Genomic DNA, 20835 nt, shown 5'->3' with positions numbered 1-20835 from the left:
TGAAATTTAATTTTTAAGGCAAAAAAAACACAAATTAAAATTGGTTAAAATTATGATAGATTCAAGTCAAGAATTTTAAAAATCATTTAAAATGTTTGTAATTTATTTACCAAATTGTATTAAATTTTATTTAAATTAATTCCAATTAGTTTTTGAAAACTTTAAAAAATTTTTCTTTAATTATTTATCACATTTAATAATTCATGATAATCAGTGGCGTAGCGTCATAGGGGCATTATGGGGGCAATGCCCCCCCAAAAATTTTAAGTTTTCAAAGAAATTTTTCAGAATTTGGGGATAAAAAATTTTATTTTTTGTTTACCTTAAAGGGCCCCCCCAAAAATTTTCAAAATTATGCCCCTGATAATTTTTTTAATTTTAAACTTAATTTTTTTTAAAATTTAGAACTTTTTTTTTTTATATTTATCAGATTTAATATTTTTTCTGAATGATAATGCTAAACTGAATTTTCAATAAAATATCAGAAGTTTTTTTTTTTGAAGAAAATTTGAGAAAAACAATTTTATTTTATTTTATGATTGATTTAATTGGAAAAGTTTTATATTTATTCCAATGTTTCGATAAAATTTATTTTATCATCTTCGGGGATTTTGTTTTTATTCCGAAAAAATTTTTGTGAGAATGTGAAATTTTTATTTTGAAATTTTAATTTATAACTTTTGAAAAATCATAATTTTGAGCATTTGAAAAAATAAAATTTTAGTAAATAAATTAATAAACTTAAAAAATTAATTTAATTAATTCATAATTTCATAAACTAATTGAGTACAAAATATTTTTTTTACTTTAAATTGACTCGTAAATAATATTTTTCCATCGAGCCAAATTAAGTCTTTTGAAAGCGAATTTATTCGAAAAATAGTTTGAGAGTAATTTCCTATTACTCACAAGAAACTCATCTTAATCAAAACTTTCCAAACAAGTTATCAAGAATTTCCTTTTTCTGCAATAAAATCTACTAGAAATCAAGAATTTTGTTCACATCAACACAAATTAAGTACTCGAAAACACACAAATTCCTCTAATTCAAGGGGAATGTCAAGTCGACAAATATCGATACCGCTCGATTAACTTCCTCATTGTGAAGCAATAAATAAATAAATAATAATAAAATTCACCTTGGTGATATCATCATCATCTTCTTTTCCGTATTTTCGTCTCTTTTCTCCTGTAAACGTTCAAATAAAACGGAAGAATTTCTGTAAACAAGGTGTTCAATAATAGAACGTGATCTCGAATATTTTTGCGATGTTTTATGACGTGAAAATATTTGCAAAGTTGAATTTTTGGCATGAATTAACAATTTTCCACTATTTTTTATGGAAATTTATGAGAGAATTCACCTCGTGGCAACGCGAGGAAAAAAAAGTGAAAAACAAGGGAAGCGGATATTAAAACGATGACACGTGCGCGATATTTGCCAAGGATACTTCACACAAACGCACTTGACAGACACAATTTTAATATAAATCCAGGAATTTCTTGCAAGTTAATTTATTTTTGGTTCACTTGATTTGCGGAATTTTTCATAAATTATCAATTAAGTGACGTGAAATTTTTCTTTTTCATCTGAAATTCAAAAAAAGGGAACCCAAAAAAAAATTTTCAGCAAATTTTCATACACTCCATTACTACTGGCATTGTCGAGAATCAGTCATCCTTTCATGCAAAAGTGTTACTTTTCATAAAAAATATTTATTCTCGCATGAGAAAAAGGCACAAAAGCAGCAAAATAGTCACATTTGTGGGTGGTAAAAGGGTGACTTTTGCATTGTTCACGTTGTTCCGTGCGTGAAAATTGTAACAAAAAGCGATTTTGTGTGAAGGTGAGGGAGGCGAAGGAGGAGCTTTGGCACGTGAACGATTCGGAGGAGGGATTATCGGAAAATTTTAAAGTTTTTTTTTCTTTAATTTGAGTTTTTAACGATGGATAAACGAGTTTTCAAAGTAATCTTAAAGTTTTATGTCGATATTTTTCTGTGGATATTGCTTATTAGTTGTTTGCCTTTCGAGACAGTTTTAAATTAACTTGAGAATGAACAAAGTTGTAAATGTAAAACGGAAGATGGTAAAAAAAAGAGTAAAAGACGGAAGCTAATGAAAAGAGTAAATTAGCTCTTTTTATGAAGAACTGAGCGTGTTTTTCATAAAATTTATTTTTTTTATTTTTTTTTTTTTATTTTAATTTTTTTTAAATTGTGATAAATGTTGATTATTAAAAAAAATCTCCAAAATTTGATGTTCTTTCTGATTTTTTCTTATCGAAATTTTATTCTTTTTTTTTTGTGTATTTTATTTATTTATTTTTTTTTTATTTTTTTTTTTTTTTTGATAAAATTCAATTTTTTATCTTCAAAAATTTTTCATGAAGTTCATCGACTTGAAAATTTGTAACTTTTTACATTTTTTTGATTTTTTCCTCATAAAAAATTCTTAATGAATTGATAAAAAAATTTTTTCATAAAATAAACTAAATTTCAGACAGAAAAATTCTTGAAAAGGCAAATTTCTTTTATTTTAAAATAAATGCATGACTTTTTTAAAGAATTTGATAAAGAGGTGAAAATGAAGGAAACGAAAGGAAATAATGGCTAATTAAAAAAATGGACAAATTGTAAAGAGAATTTTTAATGAAAAAAGGTAAATAGCTAATTAAATGATCAAATGAAAGTTTCTTTGTAATTTTTTTTCAAAGAAAATGTTCATAGCAAAATATTTCGTTTTTTTTCTAAAAAGGATAATTTTTTAAAAAAAATTTTCAAAATACTTCACAAATTTGACATAAATTGAATAAAAAGGTATTTTTATAGAATTTTTATGAAAAAAAAAATTGACAAAAATTATTTAATTTATTCATTAATTTTATAGAAAAAAAATTCTTGAGTTGAGTTTATCCTTCATAAATATGAATTTTAAAAAATAAAACGCACTTGGCCTGAAATTAATTGAAAATATTCATTTATCAGATGCTATAAAAACTTACCGATTTTCCATAAAAAGCTTAATTTTCGAAAATCTCCGCTTTTCCTGTTCCGCACATGCGCAATTTTCAAATAAAATTTGAATTTTCATCCAACTTTTTTCTGTTACATCATTTTTCCCTTGCTTTTTATGTCAATTTGCATCAAAAAATTATTTAACGAATTTTTTCTTCAAAATTAAAAAAAAATGTCAGATAAAAACGAATGTGGACTCTTTCGATATGTTTTTGCTGCAAGACCTGAGGAACCAATCATCGCCTTAATTGACCTCATTTATTCCTGGCTTCTTCCGTTTTTCGAGAACAAACGAGTGCCCAACGTTACTTTTGCCGCAGCAGAAGAAGAAACGCCTTCTGCTCCTCCATTAGACGAAACTTTTATTGCTCCCGAGACGCAAAATCAAGAAAATGAGCAAAGAAATCTCGACCAAACGCGTTACGAAACCGCAACCGATGAAACGTTCAACATGGAAGGAATTGATTTTTTGTCGTCGACGCCTGTAGGTGAGCTCATGTAACACCTCGAACAAAAAAAAAATGATGTTGACAAAAAATTATACGCAGACAAGGTAATTTTGGTGTCGAAAAAGAATTCCTCAAAAAACGTCAATTCCGAGAAAAATTCAATGCAACGTCCTTCAGTTCAAAAATCCGTTAAAACTTCAATTCCAAGAGATTCTTACCAAAAACGTCTCGATTCAAAGCTCCAAAAACTTTCGTCAACCTTCCACGAGCCAAAATCCAGTCACAAGTTCCCCAAAAAACGCGTTTCTCTCCACAAATCGCCATCGAACAACGTTTTGAACACAAAATACGCCGTCCTGAAACACGTCAAATACAAAGACGACACCGAAGTTTTCCAAATTATGCGTTACCTGAAGCGCTACGAACCAAAAACTGATGATTTTATTCAGGCCGGTCTCAAATCCTTCGTGCAAACGCCCAACGGAGTCATTGTCCCGATGGAAACAAAACTCTACAAACGCAAAAACTGACATTTAATTAACAGTAAATTGTGTATCTCGCCTCCGGATCAACGATAAAAAAGCAAAACTTACGATTTTGTTTTTATTTTTCTCCTTTTTTTGTCACACGTGAGCTATTTACGAGGAAAATTTCTTGATAGTATTTTTTTTTGCGTTTCAAGCAAGTATTTTTCCATCGATACCCGGAAAAAAAGTTGCTTGGTTGCCAATAAGACGATAAAAATGATGATAAATCGGTAAACAAAGTGTCTGGCATAATGTCTCGCAGCAGCAGCGTAGATCAACAAATAATCGAGTCGTCGTCATCTATCATTTTGTGCCAAGAATTACTCCGCACGAAGAAAACCTTGAGACTGGCAAAGTTGAGCGGCACAAAAATAAACAGAAAACGGATATTACGACAACTTTGCTTGACCTTTTCCGTCATATATTCGTTTAGCTGCAACTTTTTTTTTTTTTTGTTTATTTTCGTTGAAAAGGATTTCACGTCAATTTTTTTTTTGCTTTTCTATAATGAAAGTTAATGTTGCTGGTGTTTGTTTGTTTGTTTGCGCTTCTTTCGTTTTTTTAACGTCAAATACAAAAAATTTCCTTATTAATTCAATTTGGATCAAACAAAACTTTTCTTATGCTTCCTTTTCCTGTTTTCCTTCCGCTTTGGTTGATAAAAAAATATGAATAGAAAAAAATAACTTTTTTATTAATTTAATGTGTATTTAGTGAAGTTTATTTTTTTATCTTATTTTTTTCGGTTTATCATTTATTTATTGGATTACACTACACACAAAAATATGACAATAATTCATTTTCATCATTCAGTTAAATTTATCAGAACTCACATCAATTTTTGACCGTTTTTAGTAATTTTTGTCCTTTTAAAGCTAAATTAGTAGAAATTTACAAGGCAAACGCGTTTTGCAGGCTCAATAGACATTTATCGTAAAAATTATTATAATTTTTTTAATTAATTAAATTAGTCAATTTTAAATTAAATTTAATTTAATTAAATAAAATATTAAAATTAATTAAAATTTAAATTATTTTAATTTGATTTAAATTTTAATTTAAATTAATTAATAAAAATTAAATTTAATTTTTTTAATAAAAATAATTTAATTTAAAATTATTTTTTTATTTAATTTAATTAAGTTTTTATTTAAAATTAATTAATTCTTTTAATCAAATTAATTTTTTTCTTTTAATTATATTTTATTTTAAAATAAAATTTTATTTAATTAATTTAATTATTTATTAAATATTAAAAATTAAAATTTCAATTTAAATTATAATTAAAATAAAATTTAAATAAATAATAATTAAATAATTTAAATTAATTTAATTTAATTTAAATTATTTTAATTTGATTTAAATTAATTAATAAAAATTAAATTAATTTTTTTTAATAAAAATAATTTAATTTTAAATTAGATTTTTTATTTTATTTAATTTAACCAAATTTTAATTTAAAATTAATTAATTTAGTCAATTAAAATTTATTTAAATCAAATTTTTTAAAAAAATTTTAGTAATTTTTACGATAAATGTCTACTGGATAAAAAAAAAACGCGTTTTTACCTTCTTTAGAAAAAAAAATCCTCTTTGTGAACGGAGAACTTTGATTAAAAATACATTTATTTAATAAATTAATAATACTCTCTGCGATGCTTAAAGATACGTAAGAAGAAAAACTTATAGTTAAATTTTTTTAATAGTAATCCCTAAAATACAAACAAATTCACACAATTTTACAAAGTTTAACATAAATTTAACAACTATAATCCTTCGGTATATATGTAGAATAAAAATAACTTTATAATATAAAAGGATATAACAATTCTCTTTTCTTATAAAAAAAAAAGCTTTAACGACAAAATATCACGTAGATTTCGCATTAATTATCATTATTTACATCTCCTTCATTTCACTTTTTTTTTCTTTTGTATTTATTGCAGTTTTTGTTCACTTTTGTGAAATTTTAACGGTTATTTTTGAATTAGAAACGAGACTTAAAACATGTCACGTTTTACAAATTTTTGGATTTTCAGTCCATCCAGGGAGTGAAAAACGTTTAAAATTAAACTAATGTTTTTTTTAGTCGACAGGTTCCGCCATACATCGACATTGTTTGATCCTTTGGATGCGTTTCCTTCGTAGCTGTGGCACCATTGAAGGACATCTCAAGGTCACACTGATCCACGCGAACTTTTTGGGTTTGCAAAAGGCGCAGGATTTGAACATGGCACCTGTTAGATCTTCGTCTTCGAAGTCTCCGTTGGATTTGAAACGACGTGCATTATTGCGACGTCTCCTACTTGGTCCCTTGGGGATATAGAATGAGTTGCATTGGCCATAGCAAAAACGATTGATGATTGTTCGGGTGAGACATCCTTCTTCTTTTATCCTCTGGATCAAAGGTTCTGTTTTGCACCAATCTTTTTTCAGATATTCCTTGCGTGTGATGTACAAAGCGTTTTTGCTGCTTTTCAAGATCTTATCTCCGCGATACGCTTGCAAGTCGTTCAAGAGATCCGCGTTTTCTTGGCCAGTATTGTAAGTTGGCATCGAATCGTTGTAAGTAACAATTTCACCGCGAATTGGTAAGCCAGCATGACGATCGTTGAAGTCGAAGTTTATAACTTCCGGAGCATACATGGTACTTTCGTCGTCGAATTGATCATCCATTGGAGCTCGATTTTGCTGCTGCTGTTGCTCAAGTCGCATGTTGTTCTGGATGAGAAACCGTTTGCTTTGACGCGATTCATTGGCACGACGTTCTGCTAAAATTCGTTGAACGTTACGCGTGTCGATGATATCCAGAATGGAGTCTGATGAGACGCGACGTGCGTGAGCGAGAGACGAAGACGGCAGAAGCACCGTACTCAAAAATATCAAAAACATACTGATGATGTCCATTTTGTGGTGAGTGTGAACTGAAAATAAAAAAAAGAGAAAAAAATTGAGAGATTAGAGACCTCATTGGTTGATAAACGAACCATTCAATACGAACGAATGTGAGTCACTATCTTAATTGAATTAACATTTTTTTCTTATATTTATAGGTTTTTGTGTAGTGATATAAAAAAGACAGAAATAATGCCAGCTTGTTTTAATTTACAAGGGTAGAGTTAATGAAAAAGGCGCCAAACATTCACTTTAACTTAAAAAAAATTCTGAGATATAAATCTTTTTAGGCATTTGATATTTTTTATGACATTTTTTTATTTATTTTAATTATTTTTTTAATAGTTTTTCAGGGAACTTTAGATGACAAGGAAACTATTTCAATTCGATTTGAGATCAATTGTAGTAGTAAATACAAAACCAAAACACGTTAATTGATCAAATATATCATTATGATGAAAACGTAACTACAGTGCGTTCAACACGAATTGTTCGGTAAGTTCTTCTAATTCTTCAAATTATTTATGTATATTAAAATATAACCAGAAACTAGATTTTATTTGAGATTAGTTTCTTCAACTTAGTTGTTTCTCAACATCAATTTGAGACAATGCCTCATTCGACATTAGACTGCATTTGAATATCAATAAATGAAGGAGCTTTCAAAAGAAATTTAAAAGAAACTATTTTCTTGTTTAAAAAACGATACATTTTAATTCTTCTTTAAGAAAATTAACACAAACCGAGAAGACTACACAGAAGCTGCTAAAATGTTATCGATGGAAAAGAGAAGCTGGTTGGAAATCCCGAAAACTTGTTTTTGACTAAAGTAATTTGCAAGTAGAACAGAAGGTGCTTATTACCCACAAAAAACATGTTTTAGAACCGAGTAGAATCATACACTGTTATATGGGAAGCAGATCACCTTTTCGTGCGAGTATTTATTCTAACTATCCTTTAAATTACGTGCATACGCTGATTAAAAAAAGAAAAAGCTCCAACTACCGATATACAATTCACAACTCGTATTAAATGTATCCCATACCGAGGAAAATTGTTGCTTTTTTAACTTGTTTCAATGTATGTCAGAAATATTTAAGCACTTCAAACTTTTTTGACGCGAGTTTCTTAACTTACTGAGTAAAAATTAAAATTTTTACAAATTTTTTTTTCATATAAATTTGTTAGCTAATTTTTAACAATTTTTCTGCAAATTTCGCTTTTTTTTGATATTTTACTTTTTTTACGTCGTAAAATTAAATTTTACGTTAAAAAACAAAAATAGTGATGAAATCCGACGGTTTACGAGCTCTTATAGGGGGGGTGGGGGTCAAAAATTGTCCCTTTTTATCCGACGCAGTAAATGGATGGCGCCTAAAGTAATTTGCAAGTAGAATAGAAGGTGCTTATTACTACTACACAATGAAAAATTTTAAACCAATTACGAATCATTTCACTGTTATTTTTGGGAAGCGGAAACCTTTTCGTGCGAGTATTTATTCTAACTATCCTTTAAATTACGTGCATACGCTGATTAAAAAAGAAAAGGCTCCAACTACCGTGTTTTGTATTTAATTTCATAAAATGAAACTACGTGATTTGGCCTTCAAATAATATTTATTTCACGACTTACTCTGAAGACACTCGGATGACGACTAACTTTCTATCTGCCTTCCTTGCTCAGTCAAAAAGAGACTTTCTTCCTTCTTACTAACTTCTACTAACATCTTTCTACTACTACTAAGAACATTCTTCCTTTCCTTCTACTACATTCCTACTCTACATACCGATATACAATTCGCTACTCGTATTAAATTTATCCCATGCCGAGGAAAATTATTGCTTTTTAAAATAACTTCTTTTGGTATAATTAGCTAAGAAAAAGCTCTTATAAGAAGCTTGATGATCAATGTAAATATGAAAATACTTTACTCTTTATCGATATGAAATTTTAGGATATTCTCAATTGTTCAAAAGATTTATGTTTTTTTCTTTTGACGTTTTTTGCTTTCGAAATGTCTCAAAATAAACAATTTTTAAATAAGAGAATTGCCCAAAGATACAAAATCAAAAGAAGGGTTAAAACGCGAATATTACGTTGAACGCCCTGTCCTCTCATCTAACTCCGCAAAACCTAAACAAACAATTAATGCAGTGTCAAATTGCACTTTTTCATTGCCTGCGTTGGCGTTGAGTGCTGTTATAAAACTGATCACACGAACGAAAAAAAAAATATCCCACAACTTTTTTTATTGGCTTATTAAACGCAATTACTTGTGTGCGTACAAAAATGGCATCAACTGAAACCTGTGCGCCTGTAAAATGCAATCGTTGCGCACTTTATTTAAATATTTTTCAACAAGGCACAAATTAATTAAACGCAGCCGTGAATCGGCGAGAAGAAGAGAAAGAGAGATTCCAATCAATAAAAAGTGATCATCATCATCATCATCAGGTAGTTAGTTAGTTCAAGTAAAACAGTAAACTTCAAACAAAAATATTTCTCAATTAACATTCGCAAACAGATGTCTGCCACATCATTGTTTGTTCGTCGTCTCTCGTCTCGCTACATTTTTCACGATGACGACTCGTTGATGATGATTTTATAATAATAATCTTCTTTATGTTTCCAACAAGCCACATCTGTGCATCTCTCTCTCGCGTGTACGAACAGGCAAATGAAAAAGCGCGTCTCCAAATTGTTTATACTGCATGCACATAAGACAATAATGATACTTTTTAAGCGCCATCCCATGATAATCGGATACAAATGAGACGTATAATAAAGAATAAATGTAGACAACATTGTAAACTTTTTATGTTTGCTTGTTGTTTATTTTGTTTTTTGTTTTTTTGAAAAGAAACGACAGAATATTAAGATAAACTGCCTTTTGCTTGAGGCGCGTATTAACAATCTCTCATGATCTCGCGGGTTTTTGAATGCATCTCGAAGCGACCTTGAGCCATCTTTCATTACTTTCTGAGAAAATTTTGATTAAACCACCTGTTTTCGTGTGCATGGAGACAGACCCTGAAGCGCTCATGGGAGCCGCAAAGACACGAAAGGAAAGATGATAAATATGAAATTAGATGCTCTTTAATTGTTTATCGTACTTTTGTTGTTCTGATTTCTCGTATGGATGGCGACACACTGGTTAATTGAGGTCCTTGGTAGCATAGTGGGCACCTTTTTATCAAAAAATTAACCTCAAAATTAAGAATAAAAACTTGTTAACTTTAAAAAAGGTTTAACTTTTTCAACTTTTAAAATTAAGCTTGAATCCCCTTGTGAATGAACATCAAAAAATGAAAGCCGAGTTGTCGTGAGCGATCGAATGTCAAGAATATTAAGTCACTTTCAAATTGTAGATGTAAAATCAGATGTAAAGAAATCATTTTATTATATGTTGGAAATCGTTGTAAAAAAGTGTTAAAACTTTAAAAAAATTTAAACTTGAAATTTCAAATAATTTGGACAAATTTGATTGAAAAAGCGGTGACAGTCCATCTCAAAAGAACAAAAATCAAAAGCAAACCTCTTAACTGTTTTCTTGTGTTTTTATTTTCGTCTCGCAATCCGTTTTTTTTTGTACATGTGGTTGCTACAGATGTTCCTTATTACAGAACGTGTACGATCAACATATTTTTTTTTGTTTCGTTTTTTCATCATCATCTCTTTTTTTTTTTTGAACAACAAGTGGAATGATTTGTGTATTGTGTGAAATTTAGGCGCCATCCACGGCTGTTCATGAATGAAATACTAACAAAAGTGTGTGCAATACATGATCAGTGAGCGATCATAGAATCCTTTCGCGTATGTCAATCGCAACTGAGTGAATAATATGCTAAATAAGTGAATTTGTGGCCAAACACAGGTAAGCGTCGTCGTCGTCGTCATGTTGTTGTTGTCGCCGTTAAATGTACGACGGACTTGAAGAAGACGATGTCGACCGATAGACGGATGGAAATACAAAACAGATCGTTGAATGACCGAAATATAATTATTATTAAAGTTGAAGTAAACTGAAGAAGCAGACAGGCGCCCCAACCAGCCCACCTTTGGCCTATGCGTTATTTATCTCGTGTTCTGTCTCTTTCTCTCTCTCTCGCTCGTCTCGTGTGTGCCTTTTTTAGTGGTTTGTTTGTTTGTTTGTTTGGATTTGTTGTTGTAAGTAGCGCGCGACCGTTCACTAATGATGACGAACAAATCAAAGCAAATAAAAAGCGGATTACCGAGAACGAGACGAGCATGTGATATATTGGAGCCACGATAATCTCATTAAGTGATGCTTGAGCGCGAAACTCCAGACTCACGGAACACTCCTAAGAAATACTTTTCATAGCAGATCAAGTTGTTTTGCATTAATTGAGATATTTTTGCGACAAATGTTTACCTGGCAATCCCTAAAAGGTTCGCTAACATTCGGAACAAAGTCGCAATAAAGAACCATTAATCAAAAAGTGACGAATGAACTGAACTGACATCAACAGACGTAAATTGCATTTTATTAACATATCCAATTGCAATTCTTACATCAATATTATTTTTTTCATGAATTCACTTTAATTTATGTATCTTTCGCTTTTTATTCCAGGCACGATTTGGATTAGATACTAAATCGTTTGTTGATCTTTTTTCGAGTGTTTGACAGGAATGAGGCAATGAATTTGGTAAGATTTTGATTTTCTTCAATTTTTCTTCGCCTGAAGATAGAAAATTTTTGAAAAATAATTTATCCTTCGAATTTATATTTTTATTTTTTTTTTATTTCTTCAAATTTTTTTAAAAATTAATTTAAAACTAATAAGTATTTAAAATTTTACCTCTTTTAAAATAAATTTTTATTTTTTTTTAAATTAAAAATAATTTTATCAAACTAAATTCAAATATTGATTTTAAAATGAATATTAATTTTTTATTCATTAAAATTTTAAAAATTAATTAAAAGTACATACCTTTTTTTATATATTTTAATTTTATAATTTTTTTCATTCAAAATTTTGTAATTTGTAGAAAAATTTTCTTAAAATTTTAAAAGTTAATTTAAAATTAATAAATATTTAAATTTTTCCCGTTTTTAAATTAAATTTTATGTAAAATTAACAAATTATTTTTTTTTACTTTAAAAATGGATAATTAAAAAATAAGTAATTGATTTAAAAATGAATAATAAATATTAATTAAACTAATTTTTGATGAAAAATTTTAAAATAAAAAACGAAAAATGGAAATTTAATAAAAATCTTTATTTTGAAAAATTTTTTAAATTTTAATTTTGTAAAATTAAAAAATTAAACTTTATAAAGTTTAAAAATTTTTTCAAGAATTAGACTCTTATAAAATTTCCATTTTTGTTTTTCTTCTAAAATTTTTCATCAAGAAAAAATTTTTAATTAATTTTGAAAAATTTAAATCAAATTAGGTATAATTTTTTTTTTGAAAAATAAATTATTTTAAAAATATTTAAAATTTATTTTAATCTATTCAAATTTTTTTATCATTAAAAAAATGACTTTTTTAACTTATTTTTTTTAATTTTTAAAAAATAATTCAGTTTTCAATTGAACTTTAGGTGAATTTATTTTTAGATCGACTCGATATAACAAAGAATGTGAAATTCTTATCTGTCAATGATTTATTTTTAAACATTTTTTACAATAAACGATGATCTCAAACTAAAAATATTGATTAATTCGCCTAACAAACCATATCTAATCGATTAATTGCCAAAAAAATGAATGTCACTCATATTTAAAGAAAAAAATTCACAAGAGAAAAAAATTAATTATTAAATTTTTGTCAATCAACGATTTTTCTTTTGATTTTTCACGCGATATTTGGACACAACGAATGATCGCGACGACGTGACGAAAGCTACGCGATAAATTACATAATTTTCATCGTCATCCAATTAAAATCTTTCTCATCAAATAAATGTTAAAACACATGTTCGACATTCGCTACTGTTTGTTTAACTTCGTACGCGATGTAAAGTAAAGATCAAGGTTGAATTCACACCTCGTTGAATTTTGCTGTGATTCTAAGAGACTTTTAGCTTCTCAGGGGATTGAACAGACTTTGCACTTTTTGCAATAAAATATCTCATTATTCAATTTGACTGCAATTTGCTTCAATTTCACTCACTTTTGGTGCTAAATGAATGTTAATCGCGCGATTTGTTCTTTTTTTTACAGCTAGATTCACGACGAAAAGGAAATATTAAATCTTTGCAGTGGGCGTTCTCACGTTCGATGTCGGAGGAATGGTGCTAAAGACACGAATGAAGATAAGACAAGTTGCAACGGAAGTATTTTGAGGAACTTGTCAGAAAAGTCTCGACAAGAAAATTCTCGTAAAAATGAAAAATTTCACAAAAAAAATCATGACAGATTAATTAAAAAAGCAAAAAGTAGCCAAAAAAATGATCGAAACTGCCTTGTCGTGTCACTGCAACGAAAAACTGATCGGCGGCTGCCACATGGTTGTCTCAGCAACGTTCAGATCGTGAATGTGTGGCACACAAAAAGCAACGAAAACGAAAAAAAATTCATCGCGATATGAAATGAATGTACGAGCCGGCATTAGCGGCCGGCGCCAATAATTGAATGTAGACGTGAATATGATTGCGATTTATCGACTTTAAAATTGTGTATTCTGTAAATTGTTTGTGTATCGGAGAATTATTAAAATATTAGAGTAGTATTATCATAATATTTTTACATTTGCAGCACGTCGAGCGCGCGCGACTCAAATTTTTTTGATGGAAACCGAGTTTGTCTGTTTTTTTTTGTGTTCATGAGTCAAATTTACTCCGAAATGAAATTCCTGCCCTCTTTTGCGATGACCTTCAAGCCATTATCAGGAAATCATTCGTACCTCCCAGAAGTGCGAGCGACATAAATCAATTAACTGCGCCAGAAAAACTATTTAAATTAATAAAATAATAACATTAGTCACCTAACACGACACACAATCACGTATCGGTTCGTAAATCAAAGACACGACACAACAAATTTTTCATGAGATCGACGTGCGCGACTAAAAATATCGTCGCCATCGACCGCCAGAGAGCCGCTCTCATGATCTTGAGTCATTATCTGCTAATTTTTTCGTCTTCTGCACAAAAAAATGATGAAAATCTGGACCATCTGGCGTTTCCAGCTAGAAGATTTTCGTTGAAATTTTCTTTTTTTCTTCATCGTCGAGAAAGAAAAAAAAGATAATAGCCGAAAATTAGCTTGGCACACACTCACGACGGATTAAATCAAGCAATTTTATGATTTTTCTTCAGCATTTGAGGTTTCCATCAAACAAAAAAAAAATTGCGCGCCGCATGGTTTGGGTGAAAATAAACAGAACTTAGTCACTGGCGTTCTTCTACACACACGAAGATAGATGATGGAGATTAAAAATTTATGCGAATGACCACTTCTTTCGATTTTTTTTTTCTTTTGGGATGCATGGATGATGCCTAGACTAGACGGATGGCGTTTTATTGCCGCGCGCCACAGACAAGAGATTTCAAGAAGATGAATTTTTTGTTCGGTAATTATTATTGAAGATTTCGTCGTGTTTGTGCGCGCGTCTCCGACCAATTAAACGCCTCCTCCGAGATTCGTAGATTTACAAATAACAAAAATAATAATTATTGTAAGTAAATTATTATGGTTTAACATTACAACTGACATCATCATTTTAATAATATTTATTGAGATTTTTTTCCGTAGTTTTTTGTTTGTGTATTTTTTCGATCACAATCTTTCTCTCCCTCATCATTGTGCCTTGTTTAGAACTTATATCCGGTTGTTACCTGATGATGATGATTATTATTATTTTTTTTTTAATTGGAACCATTTTTGAATAACTTGAATTAATTTTATTTTATTTACTTTTTTGTGTTGAACTTAATTTTTTTTTTTTTTGAACAAAAATTGAAAAAAATTAAGTTTTTTATTTGCAATTTTTTTTAACATTTTTATTTATTTCTTTTTTTCGAAAGTTTAATTTTAATTTAAAAATTTTTTAAAATTATTTTTTTAAACAATTAATTAAAAAATATTTAAAACTTACCAATGATATTTAAATTTTTATTATCCAATTAAGATAGTTGTTCCAATATTTTTTTTTAAATAATAATTTTTTTTATTTTTTTTAATTATTTATTTAAATAACTTATTTTCTGTTTAATTATTTTTTTTAAATAATTTAAAATATTTTTTTAGTTATTTTATTTTTTTTTTTTAAATAATTGTTTAATTATTTTTAATTTTTTTCACTGTTTGTTTTATTTTTAATATTTTTATTAATTATTTATTTTTCACTTAATTTTTTTTCCTTTTTTTACTATGTCTTGTCTCGGCGATTGCTCGTAAGCAAATGTTCTTCAAAAGGCACACATTACACTAAAATTTCAAAGTAGCAGCGTACGTTCATCGTCTCAGTACCACAACAACAACAACAAACGGTACAACTCATGAATACAGCTGTTCTTCTCTACTGAATGTTGCTCCTACTTTGGATAGATACTTGTAATATTCTTTACGGCTATGTGGATCAGTGTGTGGAGAAAAATCAAAAAATCACGAACAACGCACGTTTGCGGGATGCCCGGTGCCATGTCTGTAGTAAAAATCTTTCATTGCTCACTATTGTTCTGTGTTTTATGAGAGGATGAGATTTTTTGAGGATTTTTTTTTTCGGGAAGGAAGTAATTGGTTGTTCGTGATTAAAACAAAGAAACTCGTTTCGATTCCTGGTAGTGCCAAAAATCCAATCGATAACTTTAATAAAGTTTTTAACATTCGTGACGAGGAATACTAATTTTGGGACTTTCAAAGTTCTTTGTCCAGTTTTATGGGTTTTTAAAACTCTTTTATTAGAATTGCATTACAGAACTTGCTGAAAAAAATTATTTGATCGCATTTTGGACAAAAGAGATAAAAATTGGACAGAAACGTTGTTACTAAAAATCTAAGTTAAAGAAAAAAATATTTTTTTTTTAGTTAAAGATCCAATGCCAAAAAGACTTTTCAAACTTTTTTGTTTTCAATGCTGTCCGATTTTTGTTGTCGGTTTTATCATCTTATTTATTATTGAACAAATTTTTACTTCTCTTTGCTTTTTTTTGTTTCACTCAATTTTAAAAAACTTTTTCCAAAGATAAGAGACGACGAAATTGACAATGGTGACACTTTACTTTGTCTTTCGTCTTGTCGAAGCTACTTACGAAATTAAAAGTTTTCCTTTTCCAGTCGGTTGATTTCGACTCGGAACTTTAATTTAAAATAACAAATAAAAAGACTAAAATAAAAAAGCAAAACAGGTGCAAGTTGTTATAAATCATTGCCTGCACTTAAAATTGAATTAGATCAAGCCTTTTATGCGAAACTTCAAAAAAAAAACTCCCAAACATATACTTGAAAGTAAAAAAATAATAAATAAATGAAAAGAAAACATAATAATAAAAAGTGGTAATAATAAAGATTGCAGTTCTCCAACTTCAAAAAAAAAAGTAAAAAATAATAATGAATGAAAATGCTCAAAATGATTTATTTAATTAATAATTTGTTATTTTTAGTGCATTTTTGAAAGAAAATTCTACAAAGTGGTTGTTGATGTCTGTCGGTAAGTATTCATTTTATATTTTCATAAAAAGTTCAAAAACCTTGCTAATTTAAGTTATAATTTATTTTTCAGAGAGTTTTTGAGCATTAAGAAAGAAACTTCAGAAGATTTCCGAAAAATCAAAAACATCTTCAAAATTATGCAACAATTGGAATCAGCATACTAAATAACTACTTGGATTATCTTTTTTCATAGTATTTTGTGAAACGAATAGCATCAGGAAAGAATATAAGGAGTATTTAAAATATTCAACAATATTATACTTTTTTAGGACATGCAGTCAAACATAATTACAAGAAGGAATGCTTCCTAATATGAATTTAACTGATTAATACAAAGGCACCACAAACACGGGAGGAATGGCATCTGTCCAAACCAATTCGGAAATACGTAACAAATGTGCAGTCGAACACAAAGGTTTAAACTTAATGAGGAGCAAGGATCATTTATATCATCTTACCCTTTTGGTCTTTAAGATTAAGAATAAGTATTCCACGATCAACTATTAAATAAGGGGATGAAATAAAATGGTAAAAACAAAGAATTCAGTGGAAGGTGTCTAAGTAATTGTTTATGTGAAACTAAATGAAACTATGCCCAATTTTTAAAGCAATCTATTATTTCCCAAATCACTTAACAGAATTTGAAAAAACTGCTTATTTGAGAATTTTAAACTAAAAGAAGAAATTTTTGATCTTCAAATGAAGTTCAGAAAAAATAAATGAAAAAACACATAGAAGCCATTCGAAAACCGAAATGCGCTTTCATCATATTAACAGACGAACTGTTGACTAATATGAACTTCTTTCTAATTTATATGTATTTGCTAAATTATTTTTAATCGCCACTTCATCACAATTGCAAACCTACGAATAATTTGTGTTCCATACAAATTTTGATACAAAAGAACATGCATTTTGTGTACTTGGCAATGCATCGGTCCATGTCAAAAGTGACTGCATCTGTAATTTTTTTATTCGAAAGAAAATCCTTTTAAAAATTCTTGAAAGCAAGAAAAATCAGAAAAAAAATTTTTGGTAATTTTCCATTGAGATTGAACCAGAATTTGCTCTCATATCACTAAAAAAAGACAAAAAAACTATTACAAAAGAAATAATAATAAATAAATAGACGTGGTCTCAGCAATAAAATCAAATAACAAATTGGCGTTAAATTATCGTTTATTATATTGTTCTCTCTGTCTGTACCGTGTCTCCACAACTCATGTATCCTCGTTTTTTTTTTACACTCTCGTTACTACTACCATTCGAATTTATGAATGAAACCCATTTTTGCGCTGATTGTGATGATTGTGTGTGTCTCAATTATTATACATTTGCGTTGCTTACGCTATTTAAGGTTTTTTTCTTATTGCACATGGATTAAAAAAAAAAGTTACGTGTCTGTCGTCGTCGTTTTCAATTGCTTTGTAGTACAAACAGCGATTCCACGCACTTTTCGACAAATTTACTTGACTTCTTGCTGCTTTGTTGTACTGCGAGATTAGGGTGTCAGGCAATTAATTATCTCGTCAAAATAGGTTTTTGCATGCAAAATCAACTGGTGATGCGCTCTAACGTCGCCTGTTACGTGTGTTTATCTTTTCAGCAAAATCGCACGCAGATGACTTGTAATACATGGAACGGAAAACGTGGGTGGATTGATTCATAAGTAGGTATTTTATTACTATTATTAGCATGTGCCTCAAAGGTATGAAACATTATTTACTGATTAACTGACTCTTATGTTTACTGCATCGCGCGCCGTGTATGGAAATAACTTTTTATTTTTTTTTGTCGAAAGAAGAAATTTTAATTTTTTCCTCTGCATGTTTGTTTTATTGCATGTCTTTGTGTGTTTTGGTGGCAAATGCAAATGAGCCTCTCGTTAATTTAATTAACTTTTCTTTTAGTTTTTGACTTCGACAACTTTGATGGCGACGAGGAAACGACTTAATTTGCAAGTCACGTGGGTAAAATTATTGACGAAGAAAAATAGATTATTTTAAGGAATTTGATGAGTAACTGATGATAACTGAAACTCTTAAATTAAACAAATAAATAAGTGTGTCAGATGATGTGAATTTATCTAAGATTCAGACAGAAACGAGATATGATAAGAAAAACTTAAGGAATGTATTATTTCAATATTTATCGAAATAGCGCAAACAAAATTTTATGAAAATTATATTAAAGGCCTCTTATTTATCATTTTTAATCATTTTGTAACTCAAAACTGCTAAAAAAATGAAACTGAAAAAAAAATTATCTTTGACACAGTTTTGATTTGAAAACTAAATCAAGAGAAAAACCAAATCAAAAACTATGTCAAAAACTGTGTCAAAGCAATTTTTGTCAAATCTTGCTCCAAATGGATAAAAATTTGTCAGAGGGCTCTAATTTATCATTTTTAATCATTTTATAACTCAAAACTGCTAAAAAATTGAAACTGAAAAAATTTTTTTTCTTTGACATAGTTTTGTTTTGAAAACTAAATCAAGAGAAAAACTATGTCAAAAACTGTGTCAAAGCAATTTTTGTCAAATCTTGCTTCAAATGGATAAAAATTTGTCAGAGGGCTCTAATTTATCATTTTTAATCATTTTATAACTCAAAACTGCTAAAAAATTGAAACTGAAAAAAAAATTATCTTTGACACAGTTTTGATTTGAAGGGCTCTAATTTATCATTTTTAATCATTTTATAACTCAAAACTGCTAAAAAATTGAAACTGAAAAAAAAATTATCTTTGACACAGTTTTGATTTGAAAACTAAATCAAGAGAAAAACTAAATCAAAAACTATGTCAAAAACTGTGTCAAAGCAATTTTTGTCAAATCTTGCTCCAAATGGATAAAAATTTGTCAGAGGGCTCTAATTTATCATTTTTAATCATTTTATAACTCAAAACTGCTAAAAAATTGAAACTGAAAAAATTTTTTTTCTTTGACATAGTTTTGTTTTGAAAACTGAATCAAAAACTATGTCAAAAACTGTGTAAAAGCCATTTTTGTCAAATCTTGCTTCAAATGGATAAAAATTTGTCAGAGGGCTCTAATTTATCATTTTTAATCATTTTATAACTCAAAACTGCTAAAAAATTGAAACTGAAAAAAAAATTTTCTTTGACATAGTTTTGTTTTGAAAACTAAATCAAGAGAAAAACTATGTCAAAAACTATGTCAAAAACTGTGTCAAAGCAATTTTTGTCAAATCTTGCTCCAAATGGATAAAAATTTGTCCGAAGGCTCTAATTTATCATTTTTAATCATTTTATAACTCAAAACTGCCAAAAAATTGAAACTGAAAAAAATTTTTTTCTTTGACATAGTTTTCTTTGACATAGTTTTGTTTTGAAAACTAAATCAAGAGAAAAACTAGTTTTGTTTTCAAAAACTATGTCAAAAACTGTGTCAAAGCAATTTTTGTCAAATCTTGCTCCAAATGGATAAAAATTTGTCAGAGGGCTCTAATTTATCATTTTTAATCATTTTATAACTCAAAACTGCCAAAAAATTGAAACTGAAAAAAATTTTTTTCTTTGACATAGTTTTGTTTTGAAAACTAAATCAAGAGCAAAACTGTGTCAAAAACTATGTCAAAAACTGTGTCAAAGCAATTTTTGTCAAATCTTGCTCCAAATGGATAAAAATTTGTCAGAGGGCTTTAATTTATCATTTTTAATCATTTTATAACTCAAAACTGCCAAAAAATTGAAACTGAAAAATTTTTTTTCTTTGACATAGTTTTGTTTTAAAAACTAAATCAAGAGCAAAACTGTGTCAAAAACTATGTCAAAAACTGTGTCAAAGCAAGTTTTGTCAAATCTTGCTCCGAATGGATAAAAATTTGTCAGAGGGCTTTAATTTATCATTTTTAATCATTTTATAACTCAAAACTGCCAAAAAAATTGAACTGAAAAAAAATTTTTCTTTGACATAGTTTTGTTTTGAAAACTAAATCAAGAGCAAAACTGTGTCAAAAACTATGTCAAAAACTGTGTCAAAGCAATTTTTGTCAAATCTTGCTCCAAATGGATAAAAATTTGTCAGAGGGCTTTAATTTATCATTTTTAATCATTTTATAACTCAAAACTGCCAAAAAATTGAAACTGAAAAAAATTTTTTTCTTTGACATAGTTTTGTTTTAAAAACTAAATCAAGAGCAAAACTGTGTCAAAAACTATGTCAAAAACTGTGTCAAAGCAATTTTTGTCAAATCTTGCTCCAAATGGATAAAAATTTGTCAGAGGGCTCTAATTTATCATTTTTAATCATTTTATAACTAAAAACTGCCAAAAAATTGAAACTAAAAAAAAAATTT

General features: G+C 28.6%; 1 protein-coding gene across 1 annotated transcript; it reads right to left on the bottom strand.

Moving 5' to 3' along the window:
- Positions 1-5963: 5963 nt before the first annotated feature.
- Positions 5964-14977, bottom strand: LOC134830328 (gremlin-1-like). The gene is made up of 2 exons (XM_063843771.1): positions 14960-14977; positions 5964-6917 (listed from the first exon to the last, which is right to left on the bottom strand). The coding sequence occupies exon 2, from the start codon at positions 6898-6900 to the stop codon at positions 6079-6081; it is 822 nt and encodes a 273-aa protein (XP_063699841.1). The 5' UTR covers positions 6901-6917; positions 14960-14977; the 3' UTR covers positions 5964-6078.
- Positions 14978-20835: the final 5858 nt, after the last annotated feature.

Source organism: Culicoides brevitarsis, chromosome 2 (genome assembly GCF_036172545.1).
Source record: "Culicoides brevitarsis isolate CSIRO-B50_1 chromosome 2, AGI_CSIRO_Cbre_v1, whole genome shotgun sequence".
Taxonomy (NCBI): Eukaryota; Metazoa; Arthropoda; class Insecta; order Diptera; family Ceratopogonidae; genus Culicoides; species Culicoides brevitarsis.
Note: the sequence above shows the minus strand (reverse complement) of the source record. Positions and strands in the feature narration are given on the sequence as shown.

What these genes read in the sequence shown, in the direction of transcription:
- LOC134830328 (XM_063843771.1), bottom strand. Translation starts at nt 6,900, where the DNA reads ATGGACATCATCAGTATGTTTTTGATATTTTTGAGTACGGTGCTTCTG.